The sequence below is a fragment of the Denticeps clupeoides genome, chromosome 1, assembly GCF_900700375.1.
Source record: "Denticeps clupeoides chromosome 1, fDenClu1.1, whole genome shotgun sequence".
NCBI lineage: Eukaryota > Metazoa > Chordata > Actinopteri > Clupeiformes > Denticipitidae > Denticeps > Denticeps clupeoides.
Genome location: NC_041707.1, coordinates 1326256 through 1340829, shown reverse-complemented (window position 1 = coordinate 1340829; position 14574 = coordinate 1326256). Strand labels below are relative to the sequence as shown.

At 47.7% G+C, this 14574-nt stretch overlaps 1 protein-coding gene across 6 annotated transcripts; it reads left to right on the top strand.

Moving 5' to 3' along the window:
* The first annotated feature begins 947 nt into the window (after positions 1–947).
* On the top strand, positions 948–14573 carry dcdc2b (doublecortin domain containing 2B). Of its 6 annotated transcripts, XM_028987954.1 has the most exons (20): positions 948–1113; positions 3408–3551; positions 4475–4679; positions 4794–4903; positions 4997–5579; positions 6646–7221; positions 7464–7518; positions 7768–7838; positions 10584–10715; positions 10802–10933; positions 11032–11071; positions 11206–11265; positions 11350–11527; positions 11718–11827; positions 11941–11997; positions 12074–12160; positions 13609–13680; positions 13753–13824; positions 13909–13959; positions 14110–14573. In XM_028987954.1, exons 6-20 carry the CDS (start codon positions 6935–6937, stop codon positions 14152–14154), a joined length of 1449 nt encoding a protein of 482 aa, XP_028843787.1. In that variant the 5' UTR covers positions 948–1113; positions 3408–3551; positions 4475–4679; positions 4794–4903; positions 4997–5579; positions 6646–6934; the 3' UTR covers positions 14155–14573. The 6 variants fall into 6 exon arrangements, with proteins under 6 accessions (XP_028843787.1, XP_028843784.1, XP_028843782.1 ...); XM_028987951.1 differs by lacking the exon at positions 14110–14573 and having other exon boundaries at positions 4997–5094; positions 13909–14095; XM_028987949.1 differs by lacking the exon at positions 14110–14573 and having other exon boundaries at positions 13909–14095.
* Position 14574: the final 1 nt, after the last annotated feature.

Here is a 14574-nt window from a genome sequence, read left to right as displayed (position 1 = left end):
GATTGGAATCGGAGACCCCGTGAAGAAGGAATTTTTAGTCTCCTTTCGTTTGCCGATCTGAGGGAGCGTGCAGGAGTGTAGCTAGGTAGTATTGTGTTGATGTAGGAGGTAGTATTGTAGCTTCTGTGCAGGAGTGTAGCTAGGTAGTATTGTATTGATGTAGGAGGTAGTATTGTAGCTTCTGTGCAGGAGTGTAGCTAGGTAGTATTGTGTTGATGTAGGAGGTAGTATTGTAGCTTCTGTGCAGGAGTGTAGCTAGGTAGTATTGTGTTTGTAGGAGGTAGTATTGTAGCTTCTGTGCAGGGGTGTAGCTAGGTAGTATTGTGTTGATGTAGGAGGTAGTATTGTAGCTTCTGTGCAGGAGTGTAGCTAGGTAGTATTGTGTTGATGTAGGAGGTAGTATTGTAGCTTCTGTGCAGGAGTGTGCTAGTAGTATTGTTGATGTAGGAGGGCGCGTTCCATTTACAGCCCTGTAGGCACCATCAAGGATTTGAACTCAATGCGAGCAGCTACCGGGAGCCAGTGGAGGGAGGTAAGAAGAGGTGTAACATGGGTGTATTTTGGCTGGTTGAAGATGAGACGGGCTGCCATATTTTGGATCATCTGGAGTGGTTTTATGGTGACTGCAGAGGCTCCAGCCAGGAGAGAGTTACAGTAGTCGAGTTTGGAGATGACCGTTGCCTGGACGAGGAGCTGCGTAGCCTGTTGTGAGAGAAAAGGCCGAATCTTGCGAATGTTTTTCATGTTTTTCATGTCATGGGGTCTATGGAGCTCCAGTCACGTCCAAGTTGCATGCAGCGACCGATGGATGCACGCATGCACGGCTTGACACAGTATGAATATTGATTGCAGCACTTTCGCCTTCTGTGGAGGAAAAGCCTCCAAGACCATGAGGTGCATCATATTTTGGCAGATGAGTGGAAGTGGAACTTGTGGAACTGGCTGCGGCCTGCAGGGGGCGCCAGGGCGCCGACCAGCCCGCCCGAGTTCCACGAAAAAGGGACGAACCGACGCGATGGCCGCGTCTGGGCGACATTTGATGATTTAAAGAAAGTTCAAAGAAACGAGATGACGGACAGGAGCGCCTGGCTCCAGCGGACCACGCGGTTTCAGGTCATTCGCTGTTTATTTATGTAGGGTGGTAGTAGCCTAGTGGGAAACACACTCGCCTATGAACCAAAAGACCCAGGTTCAAACCCCACTTACTACCATCGTGTCCCTGAGCAAGACACTTAACCCTAAGTTGCTCCAGGGGGGGACTGTCCCTGTAACTACTGATTGTAAGTCGCTCTGGATAAGGGCGTCTGGTAAATGCTGTAAATGTAAATGTTATTTACCGGCGTTCGGCGGACTTTCACGGATTTTCTCTCACTCGTTAAACAAAAAACCAGAAGTCTCAACTTTCGCAAGGTCATGCATGTCCGTTTTTCAATTGCTGCTACAGATAAATTGTAAGAGAAAAACGCGAAATAATTCCGCCGCTCTTCCATCTTAAGGCGGTGTGCGACGTTTCGAAATAAAAGTTCCAAGTGGAAAGACAGGATTTAATTTACATGAATATAGCGCCTTTCAGCTGGGCTCATATTTTCTACACCTGTTAATCCGTGTACACCCTGAAAGCCGTACAATCGTGAAAGCCGTATAGATAAAACGGTTCGGGTTTGGTTTGTGGTTGGGCTTTTATTTTGAAATGTCCAACGGCGTTTGAATTTTCTGGGGTTCTGTCGAATTCTGAACTCGCCGCCCGCTGGAATATTGTATACAACACGAATAACCTGGTTAAATCGTGAATGTTCATGTCGATATGTATAGTGAAATAATGAATGACCTCCTACAACAAGATTGTACTGCAGCTCAGAGTCTCTTTCTCTACACACGTCATGTCACAGTTTCACGAAAAGAAGGAAAATCTGCCATAAACGCTTCATTCTAGTTGATATTTGAGCAGCGATTGGCGTACAGGAGGTGGGACTGATTTATTTGACATATCACGATTGCGATTTAATTTACGATTATTCACTATTGTGTGTATTAAAAACTAAATATGATCTGTAACTAGCTACTTACTTGTATTGAAGTGGGCGTGGCTTTATCATGGGGCACATGGGCGTGGCCCCCTCGAGTCCTTTTCAGGCTAAACGCGACTTGCAGCTTCGATAAAACGTGGTTTTAATCGCTTACAGCAGTATTTACCAGACGCCCTTATCCAGAGCGACTTACAATCAGTAGTTACAGGGACAGTCCCCCCCTGGAGACACGCAGGGTTAAGTGTCTTGCTCAGGGACACAATGGTAGTAAGTGGGATTTGAACCTGGGTCTTCTGGTTAATCGTACAGGTTAAGGCCCCGTCCACATTTTCTATCCAATCTGGCCTTGCGTCTACACGGAGACGACGTTTCATGAGACCAGTGACTGTGATTTTTTTGTGTTTAAGAGCTGACATATTAGCCCAACCTCTAACCTGACCTATAACCCCAAATGCCTCCTACATACAACAATGGCGGACAGTGTTGCCAGATCCAAAATGTCGACGTATCGTACCAGCATCTTAAAGTTATCGTATTTTGAGTTTTAAGTTATTGTAATCAGAAGGTTGCCGGTTCGAATCCCGATCTGCCAAGTTACCTATGAGGTGCCACTGAGTACCGTCCCCACACGCTGCTCACTAAGGGTGATGGTTAAAAGCAGAGGACACGTTTCGTTGTGTCACCGTGTGCTGCGCTGCAGTGTCTCACAATGACAATCACTTCACTTTCACTCTCTGAGCACGAACAGCGCCCCCTACCTGTGTGGAGTCAGGATGAGTCCTTACACCGAACAGGCCAGAAAATTTTCTCTTTTTAATTTTAAAATCTTTTAAAATCTATTTTTAATTTTTAAAAAAACCTCTGTAGCTGCAACTCCGCCATGTAAATCCGCTTGTCATTGTTTACGTCATGCGACCCCACGATTGGCTGTAAAACCACGTGACGCGACTGAGACCTGTATCTGTCGTGCTGATGAAATAATCAAATTATTTTGAAGGGGCAAAATGGGAATTTGGGAATTATTGAATGTACAGAGCATACAAATGTGATAATAATCGTTCGTCTGGCAACAGTTCGTGCTGCAGCAACTACTAAAAAAAATCGTCTCTACGCCGCACAACGACGCGCTCAACTCGCAGCGAAGGAGCAAGGAGAGCGTGCAGTTACAGCGCCACCTACGGGTGTGGAGGGGGTTAGAACAGCGTTCGGGACGCAGATAAAACCCCTAGCAGAGACAAGGATTTTCTTGTGGTGACGTTTGTACGGTTCCGTATTTACAGTAGAATGCGGAAAAGGGCATCACGAAATGGAAAATGTCTCCACCACCGTTGACGTTTTTTTCCTCATCCGTAAAGTGGAATTGTGGAATTCCCTCCGCAGGCGAGATCCCGGGGTTACCTGGTCCGGAGAACCTTGAAGGCCGCGCAGGCCGAGTTTGAGGACATTGTGAGTGAGATTGATGGGGACCTTTGTGACCTCAGCTGGGAGGGGACACTCATCCCTCGACCTCGCTTTTCAGACCAGGTGGGTGTCGCCGCCGCGCCGTCTTACACCAGTGGAGACCCTCAGGGTTAAGTGTCCTGCTCAGGGACACGATGGTAGTAAGTGGGGTTTGAACCTGGGTCTTCTGGTTCACAGGCGAGTGTGTTACCCACTAGGATACCACCACCCTATGTGCCTCCTTCTGTCTTCTCAACTCACATCAGCAATCTTTCCCGCTCATGTAGATTCCTTCTCTACAATATCAGACGAATCCGCCCTTACCTGTCAACCCAGGCCACCCAACTACTGGTTCAGTCCTTAGTAACCTCACGACTGGACTACTGTAACTCCCTTCTAGCTGGTCTACCTCTATGTACCATCCGACCTCTACAACTACTACAGCAGCAGCGACTGATCTTCAACCTTCCCAAGTTCTCCACACCGCCCCTCTGCTACGTTCCCTCCACTGGCTCCCAGTAGCTGCACGCATCAGGTTCAAAATACTGATGCTGGCCTACAAAGCCAAACATGGAGTAGCACCATCCTACCTCACAGCCCTTATTACACCTCGCACTGCACCTCGTATACTCCGAGCCTCCAGTACTGCTCGCCTGGTCCCTCCATCTCTGAAGATAAAAGGAAGACGCTCATCTAGAATCTTCTCCGTCTTGGCCCCTCGGTGGTGGAATGAACTTCCCCTCGAGGTCAGAACAGCTCAGTCACTGAGCACCTTCAAACGACAGCTCAAGACCTTCCTCTTTAGAGAATATTTAGATTAAATTGTAATTTTCTTGTTGTCGAACTTTGTGTACAGAATCTACAACAGAGTGAATAAATAGATGTATTCATAGTTGGGGTCCTAGTGAACCGGAATTGATCTCTTCATCGATGGTAACTTGAAAGCACGTTGTAAGTCGCTCTGGATAAGGGCGTCTGCCAAATGCCGTAAATGTAAATGTCTTCAGGGAGTCGTGACGTTGGGACTCGGTCGCTGCGCGCCGCCTGAACGTGAAGCTCCCAGCACTCGGCCGCAGGATGCTGCTCCAGAGAGGGACCCTGCGTGCAGAAAGGTGGGAGATGGCGGGGAGCTGGAGATGGAGAACCACCCAGGAACCTCTGCTTGGTGCAGCTCACCTGTGGACGGTACCTGCAGTGAATTTAAGTTAAAAGGTGGGTCTGTGGGTGCAGGTGTTGTTCTCCAGCAGCAGAATTACAGGGAATGTAGCGCAGAGCAGCTGGAAAGATGGTGTGGAGATCAGGTCTTTTCTGCTGTCTTGTGCACAGCTTTGGCCGCTGAAGGAGTCCCCGCCTCCGCCGATTCGCTGCAGGAGCGCAGGAGCATTCTCACCATGGAGCTGCTCTGGATCCAGCAGGCCATTGCCAGCAGGAAGAAGGTGCGAGACGCTCGTGGAGCCGCCTTCCAGCTTCCTGCGGCGAATCAGCCATGTTTAAACGTGACCTCCTGCTCTTCACGCTTCTCTTTGCAGTACCTGATTATGAAGGAGGCGCTGGTTGCTGTGTAGAGCCGTGCTGAAGACCCTAGCAATGTCCCCGCGTCCTTGTCCTCGATGCTGTAAGGGACGAGGTGAAAACGAGGGCCCTCCAATCAGGACTGTGGAGACCTGGGGGCCAGATGTTCTCTTCATGGTTGCCATGCTGCACTGATGTTCAGTCCATATAACAGACTGACATTTTATATATTTAAAAAGTAATAAATCGTTTTAATTTCACTGCCTGTCAGAATTAAAATGATGATTTAAACATAACCTTAACAAAGGGCGACACAAATGCAACAGGATATTATTTTTATATATTGATAAAAATGGTAAAATGCCCGTATCTATAAAAGCAATACATACCTAACATTCATACGAAAATCTGCGTATAGATGTACGGAGATGAAGCTTTTTTTTTTTTTTCTTTAACAGATCTGTTTGTCCAACGTTATTAATTCTTTATGAAGTTTATTAATTCATCTGTTCTGCCTGGTATGCTCCTGTAGCGCCACCCAGAGGGCACGAAGGCGACCAGGTCATGTCCTGCGTGCAGATGCTCCTTAATTACGCTGTTGTACGTGTTGAGACATTGTGAGCTGGAGGTGTCTTCCGGTGTTTGTGACGTCCACTGGACGTGACCAGAAGACCCAGGTTCAACCCCCACTTACTGCCATCGTGTCCCTGAGCAGGACACTTAACCCTGAGTGTCTCCCGGGGGGGGACTGTCCCTGTAACTACTGACTGTAAGGCGCTCTGTATAAGGGCGTCTGGTAAACGCCAATGACGTAAACACAGGAGGAAGGGAGGAGATGGACACCCGGGCGTTTTAAATGAACAAAAAAAATCATTTATTCATTCATTTGTCCAGCTGTCTGTCCAGATACAGGAAAGGACACTCATGTGGTGACAGTCCCTGTAAGCAACAGAAGCTGCAGGATCAGGATACAGGTGAACGCAAGGTTAATGTCTCGCCGGTGTGCATCTTCTGTTAGTGAGTGCTAAACAGATCATGCGTGGCGGTGTGAGTTACCGGACAGAGAGGACGCCGGGCGGGGCGGGGCGGGGCGGGGCTGTCTGGCTGTGCCACAGGTTAAACATGATGCTCCGTGAAGGATCACAGATCCTGCGAGGTGCTGCTCGAAATGGGCGTGAGGACAGAAGTCCACACCTGGAAAAGGCTGAGCATGCAGGAGGTGGACGTGAATGTCCTCAGATGTCCTAGTTCATCAGCAGAGAAGTCGAGGTGTCCATAAATACAAAACACACATTTATACTGCGCCAGGATACACCCGAGTGTGTACATTTATATTTACCAGACGCCCTTATCCAGAGCGACTTAGTCAGTAGTTACAAGGACAGTCCCCCCCTGGAGACACTCAGGGTTAAGTGTCTTGCCCAGGGACACGATGGTAGTAAGTGGTGTTTGAACCTGGGTCTTCTGGTTCATAGGCGAGTGTGTTACCCACTAGGCTACTACCACCCTTGTGTGTAAGGTGTGTGTGTGAATAGCCACTCATGTATGATTTATTTGAGTTTTTTTGGACGCCAGTGAGTCTAAACCTCATTGTCTTCTCATATTATTTCTCTCTCTCTCTCTCTCTCTCTCCCCCCTTTTGTTGATGACGGTCGGGCCATTAAAGCCAGCAGCCATTGCTGTTCATGCTACCATGGCAACCAGTAAATACTCAGGGCCGCGTATGCATGGGTGAGTGTGTGTGTGTGTGTGTGTGAGTGGGAGCCTGGCAGCTGAGAGGAGACCTGGAGACGACACACCGCAGGCACTTGACACACTCTCGTGAACAAACACGGACACGGAGGGACACCAGCGTTTGATTTGAGACGGAGGAGGCCATGTGACCCTGGGGGACCTTGTCGTGTAGTTCTGGACTAGGCTCTGCGTGTGTGTGTGTGTGTGTGTGTGTGAAGGGCATGGCATCGGGCAGCAGCAGTGGCGCGGCCGTCCTGCCCCCCGTGAAGAGCGTGGTGGTCTACCGCAACGGAGACCCCTTCCACGCCGGCCGCAGGTTCGTGGTGAACCAGCGGCAGGTGCTGAACATGGAGGCCTTCCTCAACGACGTGACCCTCAGCATCCAGGCGCCGCTGGCCGTCCGGACGCTGTACACCCCGCGCCAGGGACACCGCGTCCACCACCTGCAGGACCTGCAGACGGGGTCCCACTACGTCGCCGCCGGATACGAGCGCTTCAAGAAGCTGGAGTGAGTGTCCCACGTCACTACGTCCCGTTATTATTAACGCGCTGACCCAGGTTCCGTCCAGAAGGGTTCTAGTAGCCTAGTGGGCAAGCGGGTAACTTACTATTACCATATCGTGTCCCTGAGCAGGACAGTTAACCCGGAGTGTCTCCAGGGGGACCGTCCCTGTCACTACTCTGGAGAAAACACACAGGAGACATGCTTAAAATATACATCGAGTGTGACATTTCTTTCCTGCTTCGCAGTTATTTAAACGCAGGAGTTAAGAAGCCGCCGGGCGTCCAGGCTGAACGTCCTCAGGTGAGTGGACGGGGCGAGACTGTGTGTGTGTCCCTGCTCAGAATGTTGAATAGCGGGCCTGCCCCGGCTTGTCTGCCGCCCCGCCCATACCGACGGCCGCTGTTTGGTGGCAACACGGCATGCGGCAGCGGAGTCGCGCTGACACGGGGCCGCGCGGATTAATAAACCGGTGCGAGCGCATGAAGTAGATCCCGGCCGGATCCGTGCCCTTCCCTCACGTCTGCTGCGGTTCTGATTGCTGTTGTGCAGGTGAAGGCGGTGGTCAGGCCCGGCGTGGAAGCCCGGTGGAGGAAGATGGTGCCGCTGCCCTGCATCATACGGTAAGAACCGGCATCATCCTCATCGCCGCGGAGGCCACTACCATCACTACATGTACATTTACGGCATTTACCAGACGCCCTTATCCAGAGCGACTTACAGTCAGTAGTTACAGGGACAGTCCTGCTCAGGATGTCCTGCTCAGGGACACGATGGTAGTAAGTGGGATTTGAACCTGGGTCTTCTGGTTCACAGGTGAGTGTGTTACCCACTAGGCTACTACCACCCACTCACTATAGATGTGGAGTTATTCATAACTTCCACACCCAATTGTCCTCACTGCACATATCAGATCAGGTGACCTTTGACCTCACACATCCACTACCGGTCTCCTACAAAGCAAGAAGCATATTTAGTCTTTTTTTTTGTAGCAGGAGAATCTCTCCGATCCTCCAGCGCTGCTCCACTGGCACCACCATCTCTCAGGGTACGAGGACCAGGGGCCTCAAACCCGGACTAGTTGAGGGCCGCAGGAGACGGGGTCTGGCTGTGGTTCGGTATTCCACAAAAAAACATCATTACCAACATGTTTAACGTCACCGGTAGGGCTGCAACAACGAATCGATTGAATCGATTAAAATCGATTACTAAAAGAGCTAGCAACGAATTTCCTAATCGATTCGTTATGTCGCGCGACGCGGAGACGTTTGATTATTAAGAAAAAAAACTTTATTTGAGCGCGGAGCGGAGTTTGGCGCCTCATAGACAGCGCGGAGCAAAAATAATAAAAAAAAACGAGCGGAGGTAGAGGACAGATACATGGCGGAGGAGGAGGAAGGGAGTTCAGCAGCAGGGGAAGTCGCTACAGAATCCTACTTTTGTTCCGTTTTGACGTGAGGAACGTAATGTCCCTGGTGCTGGTGTTTAACTCGCCGCGGAGGAGAACTAGACGGGGACTTACAGCGCCACCTACAGGTGTGGAGGGGGGATGAAACAGCGTTCGGACTGTTCTCTGCGTCTCCGTGTGGACGACTCGCCTATTGTGTCCCTGAGCAAGACGCTTAACCCTAAGTTGCTCCAGGGGGACTGTCCCTGTAACTACTGATTGTAAGTCGCTCTGGATAAGGGCGTCTGATAAATGCTGTAAATGTAAATGTTTACCCGTCATCCAGCTTGACAAGCATGACAAGTTAGCGTTAGCTCGTTAATAACAGTAGTAAAGCAGGGGTGCTATAGTTACTTTGCATTAAAAGACTAAAGACATGTTTTTATTCACTAGCCTTTTTGGACCATTCATTTTTCAATCTGTTGTCATGTATAGCTACACTGCAAAAAAAGCTTTTCTTACCTAGTAATTTTGTCTCGTTTCCAGTCCAAATATCTAAAAAAAAATCTAAAATCAAGATTACTAGACAAGAAAAACGGCATGAGAAAATTAAGTGATGCTTAAAACTTCTGTTTGAGATTATATCTCATTAAGATTAGTTTTCTTACCCCATTGGCAGATAATTTTGCTTGTTTTAAACAAACAATCACTTAATTCTGAGATGTTTTATCAGAAAACAAGACATCATTTCTTATGCTATTTCATGTGTCTAGTAAATGTATCTCGATTTAAGATTTTTTGTCCTGATTTGGACTGAAATCAGGACAAAACTATTAAGTTAGAAAAGCATTTTTTGCAGTGTGTGTGTGTGTGTCAGTGTGAGAGTTTGTGAGTGTGTACATCTGCAGTGTAGTGTAGAGAACAAGTTTTGACATTCAAACAAATCGTGTTAAATTTTCTGATTTGTATTGTTCTTTATTTTTTTATAAATTATTTATCGTTCTGGCAGCTCAGGTGGCACTTTATTTAAAAAAAAAAGTCTATATTTGGCAGATGTAAAGCATACATGTGTATTTTTTTGTGTTAGTCAATTTTTATTATATTTTATTATTATTATAACAGCTTAAGGAGCAACATGTTTGTGCACTTTCTAAAGATTTTGGTTCTGTTTTTGAATAACGGGGTTGGAAATGATTTCTTTTCTTGTTTTTTTTTATTATCCGATTCAACGATTAATAATAAAAAAATAATCGACAGATTAATCGATTATTAAAATAATCGTTAGTTGCAGCCCTAGTCACCGGGTTCTCCTGAACATAAACTTTCCGGGGAAAGAAATATTTTATCCTCCTTTCAGCATTTTTTACAATTGAAAACTCAAAAGACATTCTTAATATAGCATTGACTGAATAAATAAAATGTTTAAAAATCATATAAAACTGGCAGGCCGCATTACATTTTCAAACCTTTATATCGTCCTGCAGGACACTAAATATCAGTCTGAGTTTGAGACCCCCGATCGAGACTCTTCTCCGTCTTGGAGACGAGGTGGTGGAATAAACTTCCACTAGATGTTCCAAAGAAGTATTAAAAAAGTAAGATTTTCAAATGCAAGATAAAAACCTGCCTTTAATACTTCTTTACATATATTTAAAGAACGGTGGGCTTCTGAGTTGTTAAGTGAACGGTATCTACAGATCAAGTCCTAGGATCCCCACTTACTACCATCGTGTCCCTGAGCAGGACACTGAACCCTGAGTGTCTCCAGGGGGGACTGTCCCTGTCGTCACAGCTTAAGCTCCCAGCTTTTGGACTTTCTGGCTTGTTTCGCTTTATTACGTAACCTCACGTACGTGTAATTCCATATTCCGTGTCTCTGTTTTGTTCTATAATGTTTTTTTTTGGTTATAACAGAGGAGTCGGGACGTCCAGACTTTTGACTGGTCGTGTATATTCCGCTACGTATTTTCCACATTTGCAGTGTGTTCCGTAACGGCGACGCCCTCGGAGCCCCGCTGCGCTTCATCATTCCGCGCCACACACAGCAGGACCTGGAGCAGGTGCTGAGCCTGGTGACGGAGAAGGCCGCTCTTCGGACTGGAGCTGTGCGGAGGTCCCTCTCACACACACACACACACACACACACACACACTCTTCTACACGACACATAAACACCCCGACTCGCCCTGACTTCCTCAGGCTGTGCACGATGGACGGTGTCGCCGTTACGACCGCGGAAGAGCTGCAAACTGGCCGCTGCTACGTTGCCGTGGGAACAGAGAGGTTCAAGAAGCTTCCATACCTGAAAGCCACCAGTAACAGTGCAGACAGGTGACACCGAACGAATCCAAGGGTACACGGTACACACCCAGACATGGCTTTCATAAAGGGGGTGGTTCCACAAAACTGAACATCCCATCATTCCGCAGGCAGTCTCCAGGATACAAGGGACTCACCAACAAATACGAGGTCGGCGGTTCCCACATTCCTGGTTGTTGTACAGTTATTGCCGTGTGACACATGTTTTATTAATTGGTCCCGTGTGAAGTGGTCCAGTTTCAGTTCTTGACCGAAATTTTCTGAACACCTGATTGGTCACTCAGACCAGAAGGGCAGGTCCTCAGGACACGCACAGTGACTCCGCCCTCCTGACCACACCTGAGGTAGTGTGTGTGTGAGTGTGTGTGTGTGTGTGCGCGTGTAATTTGAAGTGTGCGAGAGCGTTGAAGTTGACGTCCGTGCTGCAGATGGACAGTCGGAGGGTGAAGTCCACCGGGGACGACGGGGGGGACTGGGGTCAAGGACCGACTGCCCCACAGAGGCCTGGCAGGAGGGTCAGACAGGAGAAGTCCATCTTTTACGCCAAGCCGGTCCGGGTCCAGAGGAACCAGAACACGGCCAGACCGGCGCCGAGAGCCGCAGCAGGTTGGAGTCGCGGTCCAATCCCTCCTTAGCAACAGTAACTAGGCGTGGCAGCCCTGTTGGAGTTCACTGTGCCCGTATCACCTTTTCCACAGTTCATGTTACAGCCTTATTCCAAAATGCATTAAATTCATTTTTTATGTTGACGCAAAAGATTTATTACAAATAAAAAAAACATTTTGTCGTCCCACAGCGTTGCCCAGTGTGTTTGAAGCCAACGGTGGACGGAGGAGAGACGAGCTCCGAGGTGCACAGGAGGTTCTGGAGGACGAGGACACCATAGTGGAGCTCCCTGTTGACGAGGTCCCAACCTTCTCCCTCTTCTGGTTCCCTTCAAGCCAAAAACGAGTTGAATGATCCGTACGTATTGACGTATGATATTGTCACGGATGTCTGTGGATTCTTCTGTGTTGCAGAGGACCGCAGAGACTGTGGAAGAGGAGGAACACAGCGGTGGAGACCACAAGAACCAGGTACGAGTGTGTGGGTCACCTTCTGTCCTCACACATAGAGCAACGTTCTCCTGCATCTTCTCTATTTCACTGGTAGATGAATGTTTCTGTGAAGAGAGAAGGTGCGTCACCTGGAGGATCTAGCTACCGAGGGCCTGGTGGAACCGCTGCTCCTGATCTGGAGGTTCACACACACACACACACACACACACACTACAGTCGTGGCCAAACGTTTGAGAATGACACAAAAACTGGTTTTCTGCTTCGGGATTTTCTTTTTGTCACTTGTTTCTGTGGCGTATTCGCCCTGGCATGCTGTCAGTCGACTTCTGGGCCAAATTCCTGAGTGATTCCTTCATAATCAGGAGTTTGACATGAAGATTGTCAGAATTTGTGGTGCGTTGCTCCATCCTGCTTGAAAAGGCATCGTTCTTCACCAAACTGGTCTTGGATGGTCGGAGGAAGTTTTGGTATCTGTATTCTTCATTCACGGCTGTGTTCTGGGGTAAAGTTGTGAGTGACCCGACTCCCTTGGATGAGAAGCAGCCCCACACATGAATGGTCTCAGGCTGCTTAACATGAGACAGGACTGATGGTGGCGTCACCTTTCTTTTATATTTTTCCAGATGCCCCAAACAATCGGACAGGCGCTTCATCAGAGAAAATGTCTTTACCCCGGTCCTCAGCAGTCCAGTCCCTGTACTTTTTACAGAATAGCAGTCCCTCCTTGATGTTTTTCTTGGAGAGAAGTGGCTTCTTTGCTTCCTTTCTTTTCACCAGGACATCCTCCAAGTCTTTACATTTACAGCATTTACCAGACGTCCTTATCCAGAGCGCCTTACAATTTTACAAGTGGACACTCAGGGGCACTCAGGGTTAAGTGTCTTGCTCAGGGACACGATGGTAGTAAGTGGGGTTTGAACCTGGGTCTTCTGGTTCATAGGCGAGTGTGTTACCCACTAGGATACCACCACCCAGCTCTACTATCACGGTGTTCTGATACACTCACGTCTGCCTGCTGTCACCTCGATCCCGCAGCTGGATCATCTTTAGGAGACGGTCCTAGAACTTGCTGGACTTTGTTGGGCACCATGAAGCCTTCTTCACAACTTCTCTCCTTGAAGTTTTTGAGGATCTGATAAACGGTTGATTTAGGTGTAATCTTAGTAGCAGCAATATTCTTGCCTGTGAAGAACTTATGCAACACAATGGTTAACGGAGGAAGAACGATGATTTCAAGCACCATCCTCCTTTTAAAGCATCCAGCCTGGTATTCGAACTCGATCAGATCTCCAGCCTTGTGCTCCTCAACACTCTTACTTGTGTTAACAAGAGGATCACTGAAATGATCTCAGCAGGTCCTTTTGTGAAATGCAGTGGAAATGTTGTTTTGGGATTAAGTTAAATTTCATGTCAAAGAGGGACTTTTCAATTCATCTGATCGCTCTTCATAACATTCTGGAGTTCATGTAAGCTGCCATAATAAAAACGGGAGCAGCAAACTTTGTGAAAAACAGGATTTGTGTCTCAACTTTTGGCCACGACTGTAGTTAAACTCAGGTCTGGTTGTAGATGGTTGTAGACAACCTTCTGTTTGTAACATCTCACTCTCGCCACTTTGTTTTATGGAAGGAAGAAGCAGAAGATGCAATAAATGAAGACCTCACTGAAAGGAATCATCTCAGAGCAGAGCACTCAGACTTGGTGTGTGTTTGATGAAGCCTGTCCTCATTGAACATTGATTATGATTTGATTGAACCTCTCTTGGCACTCCAGAGACAGACAGAAACCAAGGAGAACGGGGAGGGACTTGAAGGTGATGACCTTCTGACTGAACGAGGCAATAGGGTGTGTATGAGAAATACAGGAAAAGGTATACAAATTCAGACCTATACTCATGATGCAAGTATTTATATATCTTTTTTTTTTAAGACTGTGCTCTCACCAGAACTCATCCATGGAGATGCTGGAACCCCAACTCAGGTTCTCACCGCCATCAGTTCCTCTACTGCAGATCTGGATCATGTTCAAAACATATTTGCAACCTCTAAACCTCTAATTCAGAACAGTTTAAATTAATTCCTGGGTCATTTATTGCAATATGTCAATTATTTTTATTCATTTGACTTTTAGGAGGAGACACTAAATGTCTCTGGACGTGATCACTCCTTTGGCTGAGATGGTGCCTGCGTGGCAGTGTCAGCCCTGGACCCTTCATTTTTCTAATTGTTCCCATGAATCTCACTCGTCCCCGACCGCAACACTTTCCGTCGGGCCACATGTCCCTCAGCCCTGGACGGAAAAAGCGGGGACCGAGCGGGAAGTCCTGGGAAATAACGTGCTTCAGCAATCTGTGACGCCTTGTCCCTGCTTATGCAGACCAGTATTCTTCTCCTTCACGTGACGTGCAGCTCGGAACACCACGTCTACCATCGTCTTCTCCGCGTTTATTCGGGTTTTATGTGTCACGTAAGATGATCTGTAAAATGAATAATTTGTGCTTCATGTATAATGAAATTTTCAGTCACATCCCTGCACAGATGTTTGGTAAAAATGTGAACAGATAGAAAAATAAAAGTAGTTCTATCTTACATCGAG